The sequence below is a fragment of the Athene noctua genome, chromosome 12, assembly GCF_965140245.1.
Source record: "Athene noctua chromosome 12, bAthNoc1.hap1.1, whole genome shotgun sequence".
NCBI classification, from domain to species: domain Eukaryota; kingdom Metazoa; phylum Chordata; class Aves; order Strigiformes; family Strigidae; genus Athene; species Athene noctua.
Window position 1 is genome coordinate 15970996 of NC_134048.1, and position 22954 is coordinate 15993949.

General features: G+C 41.1%; 1 protein-coding gene across 4 annotated transcripts in view; it reads right to left on the reverse strand.

The window, feature by feature from the left end:
• The window catches only part of SGCD (sarcoglycan delta), a 236495-nt gene that overhangs the window by 41732 nt on the left and 171809 nt on the right, over positions 1 to 22954 (reverse strand). For all 4 annotated transcript variants that reach the window (XM_074916280.1, XM_074916282.1, XM_074916279.1 and 1 more), the window contains 2 exons: positions 11640 to 11727; positions 9243 to 9362 (listed from right to left, as the gene is read on the reverse strand). In XM_074916280.1, the coding sequence (XP_074772381.1) occupies positions 9243 to 9362; positions 11640 to 11727 (208 nt within the window). The remainder of the gene's footprint in view (positions 1 to 9242; positions 9363 to 11639; positions 11728 to 22954) is intronic.

A 22954-nucleotide genomic window follows, 5' to 3' on the forward strand; every position in this document is an offset into this window, starting at 1 on the left:
GACGTTGGTCTTGGCACTGTGTACACATAAGGAGTGAGTCAACCTTTAGGCACTGGGCTCTGTCTGAGTTAGGCCTGACGGGAACAACTAGTGACTCCAGCACGGCCAGCTCTGCCGGGTGGAGGAGCAGCAGTTCTCTGACTCATTGTCCCAAGAAATAAATGGAGCTTGGTTTTAAGCTAGAACACTTGCAAACAAGATGAGCTGCAAGCTCTAAGATGAGCATGTGGGTCATTAGTGATGTGTGTGTCTTAGACACATATTGACCTTCAACAGCCTAGCTTCAGTGGTTGAATGTCTGAGAAATATAAAGGGAATAACAGAAAAGAACAGAAAGGCTTGCATTCAAACAGAAAAGACATACGAAGAAAGGTTGCTATAACTTATGCTGACCTCTAGATATTTCCTTCTTGACTAGTTATGGGGTCCTTCAACACTTTTTCTGCAGCTCAACAATAGCAAAGTCATCACTGAATTCCTTTGAAGCTCTTCTTGGCATTCTTGTGCAAAGAAACTCGGGAGAGCACCTGAAGTAGGAGTACACAGTGGAAATTTATCAAGGAGAATATTATGTGAGCTTCAAACAGATCAGGCTGTGAAGGCTGGGGAAGACACTTAGGAAATAAAATATAAATCTGCCACACTTCTAAACTTGATTTCAGTGTTTGGTAAGTGTACAGTATGTTTCTTTCATAATCCTTGTGACATTTAATCAATATTAATCTGATGGAGGATGATTCTTCTTTTTCCTTAAAACAGGATTAAGGTAACGCAATCTGAACACACATTTCTGCCTGGACTTTGAGCCTATACACTTTACATAAATGCTATCCTTTTTGCCTGGAATGTACTCTGAAGTAAAAGCAAACACAAGGAAAACTCATTATATCTCCCTCCTGGCACACGCTGTTCTCTCCAACAAAAGACAAGTTTACAGTCTGGTGAGCAGATTTTGAAAAGGGAAGGCAATGTTATTTGAATTTGCCATTAAAAGGAATGGACAACAGTGTATACACCTATTGCCCACAAGGCAGCAAAGCAATCAGAAATATTCATTCAAGAATTCTATGTTTGTTCAAGATCTGGTCATTTTAATTTCTTCCATTATACAATGGGAAAAAAAAGCTGTATTTGGAAGAAAGCATCCAGAAATCCCACCCCAGCCTCTGGGGAAAACCCCCCCACCCAATTCAACCAAATCATTTATTCTATATAGATTTTAATTCTTTGTCACTGCTGATTACAGCTTAATCACTTCTTCACACCTGACTCTTACATTGATACAGCAATTCCTAACTGAGAGTAAAAAAAATTTTTTTTGTGGCTTTAATCACTTATAGGAAGCATTTTTTTTTTCCTCTGCTGCTCCTTAATTTTGTTAAATGTTGTTGTGTTTTTTGTTTTTTGTTTTTTTTTTCTTTTTTTTCCCCAGCACCACAGCTCTGCAATGAGTGCAAAGAAATATGATGAAAATGTTGTCATGACTGAATGCTACAGACAGTGGAGGCTGTTTCCAGTCTTGTTAGTGCCAGTGCTAAAACCTGGTATCTTCATTTGTCAGTATCCTAGTTTTGGCTGGGAAAGAGCTAATTTTCCTTCTTAGCAGCTAGAAGAGTGCTGTGTTTTGGATTCAGTATAGGATTTGTATGAGAAGAATGTTGCTAATATACTGATGTTTTTAGTTCTTCCTAAGAAATCAAGGACTTTTCAACTTCCCATGTCCTGCAGGTGCACAAGAAGCTGGGAAGAAGCACAGCCAGAACAAAGGACCCAAATTGGCCAATGGAATATTCCATATCATACACCGTCATGCTCAGTATATAGATGAGGGTTGGCCGGGAAGCTCACTCTGTCTCTTCTGGGATTGAGGTTTTGGGATTTTCTCTCCTCTGGGATCTCTAGCTGGGAACGGGCTAAGCATTGGTTGATGAGTGGTGAGCAATCGCATGCATTACTAATTTGCATTTCCTATTATTACTATTATTATCATTATTATTTTAATTTTATTTAAATTATTAAATTGTTTTTATCTCAACATACAAGTGTCCTTATCTTTACCCCTCCAGTTCTTTCCCCCATCCCTTGGAGCAGGGGTGGGTGAGTAAGTGGATGCATGGTGTTTGGCTGCCAGACAGGTTTAAACCATGACAGTGAGCGTATTTCCCTACTTTCTTCATTTTATTCTCTGTCCCTTTTTTGCAGAACCAATGACTACAAGACAGCTTGGCAATTGCTCTGGGACTGCATTACTTTTACTGTTTAATTAGTTATAGGGAGAGCGTAGTGAATATTCATAGCTGCTTCCTAAAGAAGTTCATACATCTTCAGCAAAAGGTCAAATGCCTGTCCAAGCCTTGTGAGCAGCGCAGTTGTGGCATGCTCTTTTCTCTTGCTGAGAGCACAGAAGGGAGGTCTGGAGCTGCTATTGCCTCCAGGTGCCTTTGAAGCAGCCTGAGCAAGCAGGAATTCATTTGCAACTGTGTGAATTGGGAAAGGCCTCTGACCCCAGCCTGATGGTACAGCATTTGCTTCCAGAAGCCCAGCAAGGTACCCAGCAAGGTACCCAGCAAGGTGCCATGGCCATGCTTTGGCAGCACCAAGGCATTTCTGAGTTAGAAGCTACTTCTCTGCTGCCTTTGTAAAGGAAATGGATCACAGCAGGAAGATGTTTCAGTTTGCTACGAAATGAGTATTGTAGCAACATTTCTCCTTTGAAAAAGCTACTTACAGACCTGTAGTAAGGACTCGTTTTTTCAGGAAAACATACAAAATCCACAATACAAATATTCAAGCCTGGCATTTATCCTCAGGCATAAAGTGGCAGCAGATTCAATGGTGAGGCCAGAAAGCTCCGTTTCCTCTCTGGATCAGGCTTGATTTCAACAGTTGGCTACAAAAGTTGTTCCCTCTGCCACAAACAAATCAGCAAAATTCCACTTTGAAATCATAATGGCTGCTGTAAAGGGCAACTGTGCATGTCCTGACCCATGAATAATCACTTCTGAAGAAGGGTGCATGCAGCAAAAATGGGTGGTAATTCCCAGAAGTTGCTAAATTTCTAGCTTACACTACCCTCTGAAATGGCTGGTACCAGTCAAACAGCTTTGAGGATTATTTTAATGAAATATAACTACTTGTGCACTCATTAAACTTACTCTGCTGTAAATATTGCAGCAAACACAAGCTAGAAAGGACATGCCAAGAAGCTACTAAAATTGAGGAAATGTGATCAGAGTCCTTTAACCAGGTTGGCATTGCAGCCACAGTTCTGAAGGTTTCCTCCCAGATCAAGCTAATAAAAAGCTCCCTGAAAATGTTTGTAGATGTGAAGATTTAGGGGCAGCTGGGCCATCTTGCACAGACATATTACTTCAACACATTGATACTAAATCATGTTCTCCTTTTGTCCAAAGTGAAGAACACTGAAAATACTTTTTTATCCCTTCCATGGGTAATAAAACCCATCACGTTGTATTCTGCAAATACAGAGCAGGTTACCCTCTCTGCCACCAACAACAGAAAATCCCAACCCAAACCCCAGAAGAGCTTTCTATGAGACAATCACACAGTGATCTCGCTGACTATCAGCTTGGGCTATGTTGCTTTTATCAGTGGTGTTCTTCCACTAAACCTTCTAAAGTCCTTACTATATTGTTCTCATAAATTAAATGCTAGAAATGCTAGCCTTGGAATTAATTATTCCACGCTTATTAATAAATTTGCAGTAACATTTCAAGAGCTGACTCTTCAGATGCATTCCCAGGCACCTGGAGAGAAACTAAAACAAAAAATGCTCCTAAACTAACGTTTCTGAAAGTCTAACCTGTGGCCAGCATTTGAATGCTCCACACAGTTCAGCACCCAGAGGGAATGTTACAGTGGAAAAAAGCTACAAGGCAGAAATAGAGCTACTGGCTAATTATTTGAAGGGAGGGCATGCAAGGGGTGGGTGAGATCAAAGGTACATTTTAGCCAGCGATGGTGCTGGGGCGGATGGCAATGCTTGTCAGGTGGGTCACACATCTCCTGCAGAGAGGCTCCTGCCATCTTTACACTGGGAGATGAGAGGCATCCTACCCCACTCTAAATACAGTTATTTTAGTTAGGGTTGGCAACAGGGAAAGACTTTAGCCAAATTTTTGTAATTAGGCTAGATCAGAAGAAAAGTTTATGCTATGGCAGTATAAATCATAGAATCATGGAACAGTTTGGGTTGGAAGGGACCTTAAAGATCATCTAATTCCAACCCCCCAGCCACAGGCAGGGACACCTTCCACTAGCCCAGGTTGCCCAAAGCCCCGTCCAATCTGGCCTTGAACCCTTCCAGGGAGGGGGCAGCCACAGCTTCTCTGGGCAGCCTGTGCCAGGGCCTCACCACCCTCACAGTCAACAACTTCTTCCTTATATCTAATCTAAATCTACCTTTCTTCAGTTTAAAACCATCACCCCTCACCCTATCCCTACACCCCCTGATCAAGAGTCCCTCCCCACCTTTCCTGTAGCCCCTTTAAGTACTGGGAGGCCACTCTAAGGTCTCCCCAGACCCTTCTTTTCTCCAGGCTGAACCCCCCCAACTCTCTCAGCCTGTCCTCACAGGGGGTGCTCCAGCCCCCTGATCATCTTTGTGGCCTCCTCTGGACCCACTTGAGCAGCTCCTTGTCCTTCTGATGTTGGTGCCCCCAGAGCTGGACACAGCACTGCAGGTTGGGGTCTTGCAAGAGCAGAGTAGAGGGGGAGAATCCCCTCCCTCGCCCTGCTGCCCACACTTCTCTTGATGCAGACCAGTCTAAGTGAGCGGCACATTTTCCAGAGACCCAGAGTGGGAGCAATTTGGGAGCAACCCTTGTGTTCTTCTATTACAGAAAAGGGACTTTGCAGTTTTATGATTAATCCTATGCTTATTGCAAAGCAAAATGGTAATCTTAAGAATAGTTAAAAAACGTGGTTGATTTGTAATGGGACAGCATCCAGCCCATGCAATCCTACCTCCCACGCAAGCCTTCTTCCACCACTCAAAGCCAGGGACTGCAAAAGCCTGTAAGCTGCAGGAATGCGTCTTTTGCGTTTTTATCTCAGCTCGCTGCAATGAATGTGGATTCCCATCAATATTAAGTCTTTAAAAAAAATTGGTTAAATCCATCATAAATATTAAACACCAGAGTATACTGGCAAGTTTCCCTGAAAACAAACTTAAAAAAATAATCTCCAAAAAAGATGTCAAGGCCCTTGGGAGAACTGACACTGGCATGTCATCAGATGTTGTCTTATAAGGCTAAATTAAGCATCTGACCAGAGTTTAATTTCTCTAAAAACTCACGCTAATTTAAATTGCTTTAGATTTAATTAAAAATGCATTTCTGTAGAGATAATAACATAACTCTATTAATTAGTATGAAGTGGCATCTAGAGGGCATATTTAAAAACTAATCTGTAGCATAAATAGAGCTAATTAACAGTCAGAATAATGCTTTATGATTGTCTTTTGTTTATAAATGCTATAACGTTCAATATGCTATTAAATGAAATTGGTAATTAATATATATCAAAGTTACTTTCTAATGTTCTTTTAACAGAAAAGTATTTCTTACACACCATTTTTCAGATGGTTTGAACACACTTCATTTCTGGAGGAAGGGAGGAGGGGGGAAGGAGAGCTGCTGCAGGATGCACCACATATGAATTCAATTAGGACCAGCTCATTCATCTCCCATAAAGCAGACCATATGTGTTCATGAGCCCCTGGGGGCCATCCAGCAAGGCATTAGCTTGTGTCTACGTGGTGTTTGCCAAAGAGCACTGCTGACCATGGCAATGGCCAGCCCAGGGAAGGTTTGGACTTCACCCCACGCACCCCATGAGCAGCACCATGGTGCCGTTTAGCGGGAAGTGAAGTGGAAGACTTTGCTTTCAGAATCTAAGCCTTGGAAGACTGGAATTGTGGTTCTGAGGAATGAGAACAGCTCCAATTTTTGCTGTAGTATCTTTTAAAATACTATGAGGTGTTCAAATACTACAGGAGTGAAGCTTGTAAAAGAAAAGGGTGTTAACAGTGAGGATGTGCTGGTATCCAATCGCACCATGAGTGGAATAGATAGCTGGGAAGCTGCAGGCAGTGGCAGATGAGCTCAGAAGAAAAAGAGCAGACCACATTTGGTTTAAAGCTCAGCTTCTACACCACTTTTTGCAGGCAAACACGAGGTCCTTTCTGAGTCATCTGGACCAATGAAGCTGCTGAGTTCCCAGTTGACTTTGAGCAAGGCAGTCGGAACTCGTGCTAGTGTCTGGAAATGGTTGTGTGGATGTTATCAGAACTGACCAGGGCCAAAGGGCTCAGAGGGCTGCCTTTGCCTTGAAACAGAAGTTCCCGTTATCCTCCAATATTTCCTATGTCAACAGGTTTGAGTGCATTCACTAAATCAAATAAAATCATTGAAGTACTTTAAATTACATCATGCATGAAAAGCAGAGGGGACCAACTCTGTCTTTCTCTGTCCTTTAATGGTTGTAAATCAGAAATAACTCCCCAAAATACAATTAAAATAAAAAGCACTTTCATTTGGTAATCTGCACTACCCATACTGTGCAATTTTTTTGAAGCACCACCAAACGCAGCACATGTCCTTCTTGTATTTGTTTTTAATCCATAATTCTGTGTATTCTTCCCTTTTTTAATGCCTTGCTAATGTTGAAAAATCCTTTAGCTACCCAGAACAGTTGATTTAAAAAAAGGAAACCACCTCTTTTCTCATGACAAGGCTTCAGCATTACTTTGTAGAACAAACTTTCAGAATCAACTTTGAAGAGTGTACAAAGAAAAAAAGTAATTATCATTAACAAGATTAAAAGCTAGCCACAAGCCCAGTAACTGCTGCTCTAACCTCTGTGAGATGACTTTCATGCCAGATTGTAGACATACACTTCCTTCTATAACAAGTACGTGTTCAGCAATAACAAGAACAAGTTGAGATTATTTACATAGCGTAGATAGGTGTCAGCAGACACATACCAACAGCACCTGAGATCCTGAACACCAGAAAAATGATCAAAGGAACTTGTCTGTGTACTACAAGTTGGACTAGCCTCAAGTGCAGACAAAAACACTGGAAGAAATATGAACATATGGTATAACACTTCCCAGCATGGCAAACAGCCATGGCAAACTCTTTTGGAGATAAAATTAGATTGGGGAAGAAAAGCTGGAGAAAAACAAAGCCAAGCATGAACTCTGAAAGCATTTCAGCTCAAGGTCATTGAAATACTTGCCATGTAACATCACCAGTGGTATTATTCTACCTTTTCTGATAGATCCTAATAAGCCAAATAAACTCCGAGAAACACTCAGTTACAGATAAAAATGAAAGTGCACTAGAGTGGTTAGCAGTATTTTTGATGCTGTTTGTTCTGGAGAACAAAACCTCAAAATAACCATAAAAAATAATTGCTGGTTTCTCCAAAGTACGAAGTAAACAAAAAGCAGTATTTTTATAAATATGTAATCTGAAAAGAAGTACTTGAGACTTGTAAGAAAAACTTTCTGTATTTTTTTGAAGTACCAGTGATATAAGACTCCATCATTTTAAGGTCCCCAAGAAAACACTTAAAAACTGTTGCTTCCTGACTTCATCTACTCTGCACAAAGACTGTACGACTCATTAGCTCTGAAGGGTGCAGTGTGAAGGGAGATTTGCGGTAGAACATCGATTGTGACAAATGTTCCCAAGCTCTGTAACACTGCAATAACTTAGAATGGTCCTTTTCAAAGTTTTAAGCTCAAAAAGATACTGTTAATTTTGTGAAGTTCAACATTTATCCCATAAAACTCACCTAACTTCGTACAGCTGGTGGCTGAACTAGTCCAGTATGTAACAACAGTGACCTGCAAAGAGCTACAGCTGACCTGTATACAAATTGGAACCATCTAGAATAGCATGAAAAATGCTAAGGGTTGGACACAAAGTCCTAGTCATGATGGTTAAACTCTGAGGTGTTCATTTTAAGCTCCTTTACATGACACATACACTAATAATACACTATGTAATATGTAGAAATAATAGTAATTAAGAATACTATACATCATTCTAAGCTCTTTCTTTGATCTCTCTGTTTGTAGGAGCTTACTAGAGAAGTAAGAAACAATTCAGAGTGAACAGATGCACCCAAATCAAACCATTAGAAAACAGGTATCAGTGCATCCATAGAAACCAGTGGCTCTGTTATGTGACTAACTGCGAGCAATATTGAGCTACCTGATCTGGTATTACATGAAAACATTCACAAGCAAATCTTAGAGTAACCAAAGAACGTGGATTGGACTGGAGAGAGCAAGATAATTCAAGTTCCTAAGAGGTAATTCTCTGTAACTACAAAATACATTTTAAAATTTTACAATTATCGTAACAGTTTCTTTTCTCTAATTAAAAAAAAAAAAAAAAGCAGCCAGACAAAGAATAAACAACCCCCATTCCCCAAACCCAAAGTGTATCCCCAGTTTTTATTAGGAATTAATGATGTAAAGCTTAGCAGGGAGGACAGCTGGGGAGGCAGATCCTGCACAGGCAAAAGGAGATCTCAGGCTGCCCTGTCTGTCTCAAAAGGCAGCTGGGAAAGAGGTGGCATTGCTAAGGTTGGCCTCCTCCCGTGCACAGGACACTTAACCCTACCCTACTGCTGACAGCTTGGAGATGCACAACGTGCTCTTGCATGTGGCTAAGGAAAGACAGATAATATAAAGGCCACCAAACTACAGAGATTTAATGTGGGGTCCTAATTCATGTTGACTTTTTCACAGCAGGTCTCCTCCTTGGTGTCTGTTTTAGGATGAAGGAGGAGCTAGTGAAAGTGCTGCAATCGAAAACATGAAGCCTGAGGTCTCCCTACGACCAGTGACTGCAGTCACGGAAGCTTCTTTAGAGCGATCCCTCACTGTCCTTCACCCCAGACCCAAGAGATAAACTTGTTCAGTTTCCAAAGCTGCTTTTAAAGCTACTTCACTGAGCCAGACAAACCACTTCCAGGGGAGGTTTTTTTCTGGAGGGGAAATAACATATAGTGCAAATTAAGAAACGCCTCAGATAGAAACTCCTGGCCATTATCTGCTTGGGGAAGATTCAGAGCAATAAAGACAGCAAAACGCTTTGTCTCCAAAAGAAGCTTTCCGCAAGCATAAAGGAAAGTCAGGCAAAGCTATTCTAAAATTTGAAGAGGCGCATATTAAAACAGTGATTTAGTGAATAATCTTTTACCTAAAACTCTCAACCTCTCTGCTCCAACCACCACTTCGTTGTCATCTGCAGAAAACAGCAATTTTCCAGAGAGGGTTTTCACCTCAAATTTTTGGCTGTGTGCTTCCACTGCTTGGGGACCTAGAGGGAAGAAAAGATTCAGCACAACCTTTTAGTGAAAACTATAAGAAAATTGCATAGTAGCTTCACAAATTTAATAAATCCATCTGTTGAGATTGTCCTAATAGCTCTGCAGATACAACCCGCATCTGACACATCAAACAGGGAGGTCTCTGCTTTTCAGAAGGTGACCTCTCGTTAGAAAAGGGCACTGTTTTCTACCCAAATAACCCCTCAGTTATTTTTACTTAGGTTTTTGTTAATGCTTATGTATGTCATAAAATCACCATTAACTTGGCATAGCTGGGAAATTTTTACAAAAAGACAGACACACATGTGAAATAGCAATGAATATACCCAGCCATGGTTTGAGAGTATTGGTGCAGCTTTAAGAGGCATCAAGAATTCCTGAGCCCATTTTGCTTTGACTGATGCTTCAGTGTAAAAGATTCCTGTTAAATATACCTGGATTAAAATATCAGCGTCATGCAGAGTCCAATTTAAAAAAAACCCCAAACTAAACACAGGAACAAATGTTTTCTCCTAGACAATTTCAACCACGTGCAGGCCAAGACAATGGCAGGGTCTCTGCCATTATATAAAAACATTTCAGAGTTTTTAGATGAGTAAAACTTTCCTTTGTAGTTCTTATTTCAATTCTGCTGCTTCTCCTGCAGACTGCTGTGCACCGCAGTGCTGGAAAGCCTCTGGCAAGGTGTTTTGTTGTGGAGCCTGATAAACATCAGCTGCCTGAATAGCAATTCTGTGCAGGTCTGTGGCTCAAAGGCTACAAAGAGCAGATCCCTTGGTTACTGGACCTAGGCTAAACTTTGGATAAATCACCATCTAGCAGCCCTGCACAACTCAGTACAAGCAACGGCCTCCCTGGAATATGCTACAGTACAAGGCAGGTGATCAGACTCTGCATTAATTGTGGCTATCTTCATGACTGGTCTCATTTCTCAAAAGACAAGAGAAATAAGACCTGAAAGCCAGTATTTTCTTATAGGCAGTTTCTAACCCCATCTATACCCACATGTGCCTGCACAGGTCACCTGTACGGGCATCAGGGCACACAGAATCGCGTGCATGGTTCTCACTACAGAAAAGTGAGTCTATGCCGAGATCCCTGGAAACACTTAAAAATCTTGTAGCCATTCTGAGAAAATCCAGTACTTTCAAGATTTAAGTTTCATTTGTATCTTGCTAATTAACTGCCTCCCTACGCATCACTGTAGCACAGACTATGTGGGACCACGTCTTCACTTTGCTCTGAAACCAAAGCTGCTGCCAAATGCAGAAACAAGCTCAATAACCCGAACATCACACCAGCAGACGTCACTGACAGCGTCCTCCCAAGCTCTTGTGAAACAGAGATGCTTAAGTGAACCAAACACCCTCGAAAATTTATGGAGAAACAACTAACTAAACACATTCATTCTGAATGTGAGAATCAGGGAGCTTGGGGTTGAATTTATTTCCTTCCTCCAGGCAATTTTCACGCGTGCTGCTTAAATCATTGCTTACTGAAGCTGCATATTTAATTATTTAATACTGTGACTAGAGGCCAAGATGTTATATAAGCAAACCAAACAACCCAGTCTCAAGTAGAAACAACATGCTTATGGATTACTGGCTCTGCCACACAGCAATACTTCTCCTGGTCTCTAGATAAATCTCAGTAAATAAATATCTATCCTATAGTTTATATATATATATATTATATTACCATATATAATGCATTAGGCTCTTTCAACCCAAATTACACACACATTCATTCAAAGGCTGCTGCGCACTGGGGATTTATGAAACACCCATTTCCCCACCAAACACACTCATGCTTGGGAGCACGAGAGCATTCTTCATCAGCAGAAGGACACAGAGAGCTCTAAATTGCAAAACATCCCAACCCAGCCACAGTTAATCTGCAGAGTTCCCAAGATCTCAGGCAAGTTAAAAGTGTCTCGGGAAAAGCCTGTGCCTGTTACAACAGAAATGTCAGCCTGCATATGTTCTTCTTGACCCTGAAGTCGTGCAACTAACCTTTCTGTCTCTGGATTGTCTTTCAAATGAAAATGATGGTCTGCTTTGTTATCAGAAAGACCAGCCAGCTGCCTCTTCAGCACGGCTTTCATGTCTCTAGCTTTGTTTCTACAAAGTGGAGCAAAGTTTTCATTTGTACTTCACAAAACACCTGGGCTCCCCTCCTGTGTGCTGTCTAAAGCCAATGCAGCATCCCACAACACACCCGCTTTCATCCCTCCTTAATCCTTCTCTACAGCCTTTCCCCCTCCTTACCTGTTACAAGGCGAGTAAGGACTTTAGTCTTCTCATTGAGGATGTTCACTGTCACATTTCTGGCAGACTGGAAGTACAGTGGGTTGCCCTGCAACGAGACCATGAAAGCAGGCACATGAGATGGGGATGGCTGCCAGAGACCAGCCTGCTTGAGACACCTGGAGCTTTGCCTAACGCTGCTGGGCTGCTCTTAATGGCCCAAGGTTGGGCGTGTGGTTGAGGTGCACGCTACCTCAATTTTTATTGTCCAGGATAAAACCAGACTCCACACCTCTGGCCCAGGTAATATCCCAGAGACTGACCTCATTATAGGGATGGTTAGCTTTCCAGTATAAGTCAACCAACCTGTTACTTTAACATGTGCAGGAGATATGGGACCTGACCTAACCTTCCTGAAGGTCGTGGTGTTTTGGGAGGCTGGCTGACAGCAGCAGTGCATTTCTGGGTCAAATCGGCAATATTATGCACAGCTTCAGATGACCCCAATGGGTGACTGTGTCTGCCCACCACACAGCCACACGAACGAGCCATGCCCAACGGCTGTGAATGAGAAAACCTCATTAACATGAAGAAAGTTCCTATAATCTCAAATCAATTATGAGCCATCCTGCATGTACCACCATCACATTCCAGACTGGAATGTCAGCTTGGGACCAGACCTATCCATTGGGTTTGGAGATACACAAGACATGAAGTCTTCCCCACTTGATCACACAGATTTCTACCCATTTTTTATTTTTATGCTTCAAGTTTACCGCGGAGAGAAGAGCTAGAGCAGCTGTTAACACACAGGAGCCACACAGCTACCTGGCAGCATCCATCTCGGGTATTTCTCCTGCAGAGCAAAGCCAAAGAAAACCCACAGAGAAAACCATCTGGTTCTTTCTGGGTGCAGACACATCCAAGAGACCCGGGAACTTGTGTTTTCTACAGGCTGCCCCAGTCCACATGGTGGACTCATGGGGCTATTAGCCACCTATAGCACTAGCACTGGGTGACCCCAACTTAAACCAGCAAAAAATCTAATGTGCAAGGTGGAAATTCAGTGTCAGTATCTTTTCATAGTGTCTAAAGCAGGCAGCTGATTAAATTCATCAACCGACTAAGGCATAGGATCAGTAGATGGGATAATATAGCAAGAAAATCAGCAAGGAGTTGAAAATTTTATGTCTACATGCTTCCTCCACCAAAGTCTTTTTCCAGTGTTTCAAAATGAGGATGAGGATAGAGGATCATGTAGGTCAGGCATGTTTCCTTGCCTCCTGAATTTATAAGTAATATAACTGATATTTGTATAGATGCCATTTTTCTGGATCATGGCAGAAGGACTAGGTTGTCTGCATATTAAATATAACAGGAGCACGGGAATGCACTCATGGGAGTCCTGTGATGGACTGGAGCTTCAAGGAACACTTCTAGTGATGACTACAGGATTCCCAGCAGTGTTTGCAGAAAACAAACCTCAGAAACTAAAACCAGCCCCACATGTGACTAAATATTCACAATAATTACATTTGGTGCCTTAACTATTTGTGCTGCATGCACTCATGGGATCAGCTCTTCAGCAAAAAAGGGGAAATGGGAATTATTTGATCAATTACAGCTACATTCAGGCTATTTACAACTAAAAATAATAAAATTAAAGAATTCCAATTAATTTCCAGACCTTGGACAAGTTTCAGAAGCTTTTGGTCTCCTCAAACACTAAATGAGGACAAATCATCTTTATATACATACCTCTGTGGTGTGTTTGACAGCTTAAGTAATATAGTATACAAAACTGAAATATGATTAATACGTTAGAAGTAAGGAGCAGTGGTAATGACTGGTAATGATTTTGCTATTTTTTATTAATTTTTATTTGTGATCTTCTAGAACCTAGAATGAGTGTTGCTTACTATTTTATGGTTAACAGCACAGAAAAAAGGATGGCTTTACTTCAATACCCACTAGTTCTGGTGTTAATCCTCAACAGCCCTGATCAGGGACCTAATTTGAACACCCCCAGCAGTAGTAGTTTACTGCTACATTTTCATCTCACACTTACAGATGAAGGATATTTTTAAAGGCAGACAGCTACAATCTGCATAATTTATAGTCATAGGTGAGACTATAAACACGCCATATGAAGCACAGAAAGGTCACATTTTTGATTTGCACTATTTGACTTTTGTTTATGGAGTTATGCAAGTAGTTAGAGTGTTTGGAAAAGGCCAGGAAACCCTCTAGTCCAAATTCAGGTAGGAAAAATCATTCAGTTGCCATGGCTTTGAAACTCTGTTACTGATCTGCGTAAGAGGCGATTACACTGCAGAAGTACAACAAGATACGCCAAGTGGATGATATAAAAAGTGGTTAATATAAAAAGAGTCACAGAAAAAGTTGCTCTGAAGAAGTCGTACAAGACAAGCTAAAAGCTGGTATCCACCTACAAAAGACTTAAAATATATAATCAGATCTTGAAACGCTTACCCCAGCACAGTCATCTCATTCACTGATTCAGAGCTCAGATTCATGCACCCTTCAAAAAACTAAATTTCCCTAATGGAAGAGTTATGTTTTTATTGGTCTGCAGGGAAGGAACATTTCAAGCACTTAATGCAATGCCTGCTCTCATTTCCATAATTCTTCTTCCATTAAGAAATGAAAAAGAGCTGAAAAAATTACTCCCTTTTGCTGAAAATTCTGCAGATTTTCTGTCCATCATCTGTTTACAAAGGTATCAACACTGACATCTTTTACACACTGAACATTTAAAAAAATGTTTCCTCTTTTGCAAGCTTGGTGATGATGCCAGCTTCCTTCAATCACACAGGAAAAAAAATAAAGCATTAAAAAATTCTTAAAACAGAAATTATAACTGAAAAGACAGAATCTTTCATTTCTCTTACACTTCCATGTTATCATTACCCAAGATGAAGTATTCTGATGCACATGAGCAAGTGGAAATCTAGATTAATATGGCATCATCACCACAATAAAAATAATTACGTAGTGAAGTAATATTCTCATAAACTGTCATAACACTTGATAGACCTAGAGTTAGAATATCAGCATGCAATAAATAAGCATGTCTAATTATAACACTAAGTATGAGACACACCACATTTCTGAGGTATAATATGCAAGAGTTCTGAATCTTTCTGGATAAAAAATATTCAATACATAAATATATGTTACTCTTGGGATTGATACAAAGAAAGTGGAAGTGAATGGAAAACTGGATTAAGCATTCTTTTCGGTTTAGAAAAGTAGGGAAAAGAATCTTTGTCTACCTGTCTCTCCAAAAGGTTCAACCCAATTCTTCAGAAAACATTTGAGATAAAATGTGTCTGATATCACTCATCACACAAACCCCAACATATTTAACTGCCCGCATGCTATAGGATGTACTGAAAAATCTCTTTGTCATCTGTTCTTCTTCCTCTCATCACAAACAAGACAACAAGGTTTCCCCGCACTTTGCAAGAGCAGATGCTGCTCCCAGCCCATGTGCTGCCATGGACTTGCTCTTCATGCCCAGACTTGGCTGGTATGACTTTAACCTCTTTACAACAACCCTCTATTAACTGTGTTGTGTTAGCGGAGTCCCAGTTCTTACCCATCTTAGCCAGCCCATTGAACTGCACTGAGCTACAGCCTTTGATTTAATTTCCTAAGCAACTCTGCAAATTAAGTCAGTGGTCAACTCCTTCCCAACGCTATTTTATGTTATTGTTTTTTTCCAGTGGTTCCTTTGATCATTTGGCTGGAGAAACTGAGGTAGAGACATCGATGGGAGTAGGATGCATTTTTTTCCCTTCTGCATGTTTTCCCATTTGCTTCTGATTTGTTTCAAACATTTTCCTTGCAGAAAAAGGACCATGCTCTGGGCTGCAGCTCCATTTCTGGGGGCAGGTGAGGCTGGGATCTTTAAGGACTCTTAAGGCTCTTTATCTGCTTCCAGCCCACCATGAATATACCATTCACCTCTGCAGGATATCCTACATAGTAAATACATCATTCTGCTTCTTACTCCAGCCCCTCATTAGCAGACCCAAAGGCTTAACAATAATGCAAATATTTGTAGACACACAAAAGAAGTTGGCTACCCTATATATTAAAATGTTAGAGACATGCTGCAGAATAAAGAATGTGAAAAGCGCGAAAATGTGTCAAAACAGTGTAGCTTGTTTCTTCACTAAGCAGTGAGGTATCCAGTAAAATATAGAAGACTTTGCAAAAGGTATCGACTGATTGTTTGCTAGGTTAAACACATGGCAAAACAAGCCCTAACAGCTCACTAGCTGTCTTTCTTTGGCTCACTTTGGAAGAGATGCTAAAAACTCCTAGATCAGAGACTAAAACAGAAAAAGCACTTTGACTGACAACCTTAATTTGCAGCTGAAGCAAACCTAACCAGTGCTGTCTTTAAGGAAATTCAATACTTTAACAGATGTCCTTAGACTGTTTAAGGGAATTTTATTAAAAATATTTGGAAATCCTTTTAAATTTTAACAGGCAATTTAAAAATAATGCATCACAGTCACTGTGTTTGCAATTTGGATGGTCAAAAGGAGTAGCTTTGATTTGATCCTGTGGATTCAAAGACTTCACACAGTAAGTGCAAGCAAATCTTGTGGAAATGATGAAAATGGTGAATTTCCTGCAGGTTTGACAAAGTAATGGGAAAAATTAAAATATTAAAGCATAATCCAGGCTGACAAGGAGCAGTCTATAGAGAAGCCACCCAGAGCACCATTTTCCTGCTTAACTGTACCTCTTACTGACATTACAGAAAGCAAACACTGCTGGACTGTCAGAGGGCAAATGCTTGCTTTCTGTAAAGCAAGCAGCCAGCCCACTGTGAGAGCAAAAGCTCTCCTTCAGCTGGCCTACAGCCACAAGCTTCACTTCCCTGCACCCCTGAGCGCTGTTTTAAGGAGCTGCTGATAGAGGGGAATTATTCACGTGGGTTATAACAAACACATTTCTTTCCTGAAGTCCAATCAGTCCTACTATACTAGAAGCTAAATGTGATAATAGTAATATCAGCAGTGATACTCTCCTGCATTGCATTTTCCATTGGTAGGGCCAACTCATAGCTGCATGAGGTAACATTTCACAGTTCTGTCTGTTTTGGAGTGGCAAGTATTCATTGCCCCTTAACTGAGACACAAAGCAGTAATTTCAGGCACCTGAAATGTCCTTCCCCAAGAGTGGTAAACTGCTAATGAAAACCCACAGAAACATCACCTCTGCAGTACTCCCTCATGTAACTGGACCCAGCATCACACACTGCCTGGGACACAGTGCTGCATGCAAGCTCATTTTTGCAGTTGTTGGGCATGTCCCCAGACCTATCAGGAAAGATGACTTTTTAACCTTTACTCTGTCATTTTTCGTCGGTTGACACAGACATGCTTAAATTAGCATCCCTGACCCAGTTTTGTATGTTTCTGTATGACTTGCTCATCTTTCAAAGGGAAGCACCAGTAATAATACTCTCACTGCATGACACAAAACGCCGAGTTTCCTAACCACAATCTTCAGAACATGATGTGGAGCACACAGTCAAAAAACTCAGACCTGACCCCAAGGGTGTGTTTCTTTCCCCCACTCCTGCCTTCAGAGCAAAAATTCCTCTGGTGAGTGTATGACACTGGAAAAGCTCAGAGCTGACCCCATAAAAGCAGAGAGCTGGGAGTAAACAGTTGAATTAAAAACTGCACAATTGGTAACAGATGCTGCAGAGATCAAGCAACTGGCACTACTGTGAATCACAGCAAACCTCACCAGAACATTGTACAGACATTGTGCACCTCCTGAAAAGCAAACAGGAAAAACACGTTCAGCATCTATCTTTGGCTGTGATGAAGACAAACTTGCGAGTATCTAGTGAACCCCATCCCTAAGATCCTGCCTGGAAGAGCAGCCTGGCCTTCATCTGCATCAACAGAAAATCCAGACTTCAGGCCAAACTTGCAAGCCAACCATCACTGTTTCTGTTTCAAAAATAAACCGAATAGCTCTTCCTGTTTCTGATCCAGCTCCCCACAGCAAGAAGAGGATTTTGCCCAGAAGCCTTCTGGCACAAAAATTTAAGTCATGTAGCTAAATCCCTAGGTGCTAGATTGCAAACATCTCTTAATATGATTTGAACATACTTCTTGTTGTGTAATCACTGAATCTCTTTTGATCTTGATTTTGTCCTTTAAATAGTTGAATATAATGTCCATGTAACCAAATCCCTTTTTTAGTAAAACTTCTGATTTGATAGTGTAAGCTTTTCATAGGAGAATGAAAGTAAACCATGAATGGAATTGGTAACATACAAATAAAGCAAATGCTACAAAATGCCCCAGATTGTGCTATATTTGTGTCTAAAGATGATTATATTTAGAGAGGAGGCAATAGGTCCTGTGCAGAGATAACAAAATGTAGTCTTCATCCATTTCTTCCAGGAAAAAACCTCTTTCACAAGTGTAATGTGCCCAGGTCATGTAATCTGGATAAATAATGGAGCTGATACAGCCCTGACCTGTAACTGGCACTCTAAGACAAAAATGTAGTATCATGTGCTGACTTAATGTGCTGTGTTTCAGCTTCTGACAGTTTATTAAGTATTCAAATGCTTAAAACAAAAAAATTTCAAGTTCCTTCTTCTATGCAAACAAGGTAGAGTCGCCTTTGCAGAAAGATATGTTTTATAGCACCATGAAACTCAGAGAATACCATGGTCCCACACAACATGACATACTTTAACAGCATAGATAGTGTACATGTTGGAGTTTTATGTCTAATATCACAAACTCCCCTCTTTTATGGAATTTTTTGAAGCTCATTTTAATAACAATAGAAACAAAAGATAGATTTCCCACTGCTGCATTAAAGCAATTACATCTCTGACTCTTCTTTTCGAAGTGCAAAGAAGGCAGGTCTGTGATGTGAGATCTAAATGACTGGGTTCTGCTTTAGGATGGCTACCCAAGGGGGTTAGTATCCTTCAAAGTGATTTATTTCTGGCAGTCTAGGGGTTTCTCTCTTTAGAAAAATACCTGTAATAATATCAGATTTGAGAGAGTGGCTGCTTCTTCAAGATGCCTAATCAGCTGCTTTGCAGCTGAGATTCTTCTGAAAATTAAATTACACCATGTGTGATGACATTAAAAACAACACTGAAAAACACCTCCAAGACATTACATCTGCCTTGACTTCTTTGCTATTCTTTTTTCTTTTTTACTTCATTGACTTATAATATGAGGAAAAGCACAGATGACAAGATGAAACTGATAGACATACACATAAAAATAAAATGCAGCCATGCATGTTGGAGTTCTATTCAGTGTCCATGGGGGTGGGAAATCTGGATTTGTAACACCTGAAGGCTGCTGCACATTCACAAACTTTCTGTATTGGTAGGACTGACCTGAGCATTACTGGCTTCAGAAAAAATTCCACTGCATTGAAGTGTGATCAGCACCAGGAGTCCTCTGGCAAGACACCCTCAAACAACAGCTGATATGAAGAGAACAGCACAACTTGTAAAATGACCAAATGCTTCAAGCACTTCACTGCACTCAGAGTTCGACCCAAAGGTGTTATACCAGAGTCAACCAAATGTACGTTGATTAACTTTGCATCGCTTGGGAATGCCTCTCCCCACCCCCATACAAACTAAGAAGGACTCGAGAAACTGTAATGCAGTCCTAGGTTCTCAGCACACTGATCGCTATTTCCAGTACAAATCAACCAAATATTCACTAACCATTTCAATTCTTCTGCAGAAATACCAAACAGCAGCTTCTGCTTAGTGGCAGCTCGCACTGATCGGATCCTTGTCTATAGGAGGTGTTGTAGCAGCAGGACTATGGATTTGTCCTGAGTTATAGACTATTTTCTGCCTCAGACTGTCCTAGTTATGGTCAGACTCCAGTGGTGACAGATGTCCTGCTGAAGTGAACACGCTGTACCTGGGCACAGGACCATAGGACGGAAGAGAGCTCTGCTGAAGTTTAAAATATTCTAAATCATCCACCGATATAGCTACTCCACTGCTTGTAACTTTTAGTCCAGACAAGTGTGCAGACCTCTGTTCATGTGTTTTCATCTCTATGGCTTTTATGGTATGCCTACTGCCTGCCTTAAACATCTTTTAAAACTGCTGGTACATCATACCTCACTATCTATAAAAGATATTTGAAGACAATATTAAAATTATACAGAACTGGTAATTTATGAGTTAACTTTCTCTTACTGTCAGCATTACTTGGACCACGGTACAATCAGAACAATTAGGATCTCAGTGAGGTTAATACACACTGAAGAGTATATAGGGTTAATACTAAGAAAGACACAGTAATATTTTCCAGAAGTCTGATTCAGCAGAGACACTTGGGTTCTGCAATGCTCCCAGCACCTTTTAGGCATTCTGTTGGTGCACTGCATAACACCAAGTTATATATCCAGATATTTTTCTCCAAGAAGGCTAATAACGTGGCTATCTCTAAACATTGCTTTGAAATTTTAACTTTCCTTTCCTGCATGTCATGGATCGCTTACTTCTTGTATTAGATTATAAATGGCTATGCCAATTTACGTATGCATGTACAGTACGAAACACAGGCAAGATCCTAGCAGAGGCCCCTGGTGTTACTGAAATTCAGCTGCTGCTAATAGGAAGAAAAGAAAACATTTCCATCTGTCTGGATTGGGAGAAAGAATTCATGAGTTTCTGATTCATCTGCATCCATATGCTGATATGTAGACAATACTTATGGACACATAGACATATGCGAGGTAGCCAGCAACAGAAATCAAATCAATCACAGATCACAGCATGTGATTTGCCTAATTATGAGTAACACCTCACATTTTTTATCTACGCAAAAAGCACTTTGTGAACGAGCAGATGGCATTACTATGAGATGGCACCATCCTCGACAGTTGCAGATGCAGAGCATTTACACAGCATGCTGAAAAAATGACACAACACAAGCTGCTTCCTGGGAAAAAGATTCAAATTGAACAAGTGTCACCAAACAAAATACACATATTTATTGACGTTCTGAACTTATCTGATCCAACCTCTCTCCTCAAATCAAATACATACGCGCAGGCCAGGGAGTGATGCTATCTAGCCATCATTAAAGTCTCTTAGATAGAACTGCCACGTGAGCTGCCTAGCACAGAAGAGTAGAGATACAGACCAACTTAAGTCTAGTTCCAACCCGCAAACAATTTAAATCCACGCAAGCAGAATCAATAGGAAGAAGCCCTGCAGAGAAAGCAATTACACTGCAAAAGCAACTATATTACAGCACGGTTACGGCTGGGAGGCAGGACGCAGAAGGCCATCCTCACTTCTGTGATTACCCAGTGGAGTTCACTCCAATGCATCTGGCCTGCGAAATGACAAGGTTCAGCCCGGACATGTTCATGCAATCAAAGCATTTCTGTTTCGGGGCATCTATTGCAATTATAAGGCTCTTCTTTACGCGACCTGTCCTTCAGGTCACATTTGCTGTGCTCCATAGGCAAACGCAGGTCTGTGCAACAGGAAAGAGGTTTGAAGGGTTCAGTGTGCTCTCCTTTTCAATAGCTTCATGGAAGTAATAATCTAATTTCCTGGATCTGCAATTATTTATTCACTGGAGACTGTGCGCTCGCCACTGTATGAGACACAAAGAAAGATCATCTGACCCTTCGTGGCGACAGAAAATTCAGGTTTTCTATTCAAATTCTTCCTTTTATTTATGGTTTGTCTGCATTTTTTTTCCCCAAGTTGCTGTAAACGCATGCACTGGTGTGACAGGTTTGAAGCAGCTATAAAATGATTGATGAAAACCATATTTTGGCCTTGTTGTGGGAATATTTATTGTAGAAATATACTCAGTTAACTCTGTAGGGGCATATCTGGGAAAATGAGAGGACAGAAGAGAAAGGCTGGGCCTATGACTGTACCTCTGATACTAAGGTAATTTGATCTGCTTTAATTATGATACAGGGTTATGGAGTCACAGAAACATTTGCACAAACTGGTTTTGAATTGCTTTTATCTAACCACTGTGTTTCTTCTGCTGAAACAATCAATACTCAGCTTTAAGAAGGATGCTCTGTCAGTCTACATGGCTAGACAGAGACTTTCCCACAGGAGTAAACACAGGGGCCAAACTCTGACCTGCAGTGCCCTAACAGTCCATGTGTGAGTGTCAGACAGGATCTGTCTCGGAGGGGAAGAACTGCAAACCTCCATCCGTCTTGGAGAGGCTGAATGTCTAACAGCCAAGGCAGCAGTACACTTGAAAAGGTAAAATGACAGATGCAGCTAAGCATGTGACATGAAATTGGATTGATCTGGAGGAAGGGTGTTAAATCATGCTGGATGTTGTTACCCAGAACACATGTACCTACAGACAGAGCACGACAGCAAAGGTCTGATCAGTGAGACAATTGCAAGAGCAGGGCTGCGGTGCTCTGTCTTGGGATTTGACTGTATCTTGTGGCTGCCATTCAACAGACACTCTTGACTATCTGCTTCAGGGTGAAGAGAGGAGAGGAATACAGGGTACAGCCATGGCACAGGGCCAAGGAGCAAAAATACACCCCTAACCAATACCACTGGGGAGTGGTGTTTCAGGAGATGTCAGGCTCACAGAAAGAGCAGCAGATGCTTTTTCCATGCCTGGAAGAAGACAGGAATGTTGTTTGGGGAAATGGTGAGTAATGGCTAAAGCAGCCAAAGAGATTAGGATGTGTGAAGGTAAAACAGAGCACAGGGAGGCATATAAAAACCAAGGACCCTGAATTACTCTTCGGGCAATCAGCAGGGTGGCTCAGCCTGTCTGGTTGTCTCCACTTCTAAACAAAAGGCATTTGCCTCCCAATGTTTTTATTCCTGAAGTTCTTCAAAACTTAGGAGGAACAAAACTGATCAGTAAAGACACCCAACCAGTGGCTCCTATCAGGAAAGGGCGCAGGAAGGGTGCTCCCTGCATGTTCCCATTTTTTCTACTTCAGCTAAGCTACGCTGCCCAGAATGCTGCATAACAGGTAATGTTGCAGAGAGAAACAAAAAGCCTGCTGCTTTCCCAACTGTGTGCCAACATCAAGGTTCACCATTTATAAGTAACAGTTGGGATCTTAAGGAAACATATATAAGAAAAGTCAGTTTGTAGTAGGAGGTGGGGATTTCAAGAGGTAGCAGAATACAGATAAAATATTTTGTCTTGAAGCAACAGTAAACATGCAATAAAATGTGCTTCTCAATCCAGCAGCATTGACAACATACATGACATTGCCTTCTGTGACCTTTACTTCATTTAAACAGTGAAGGA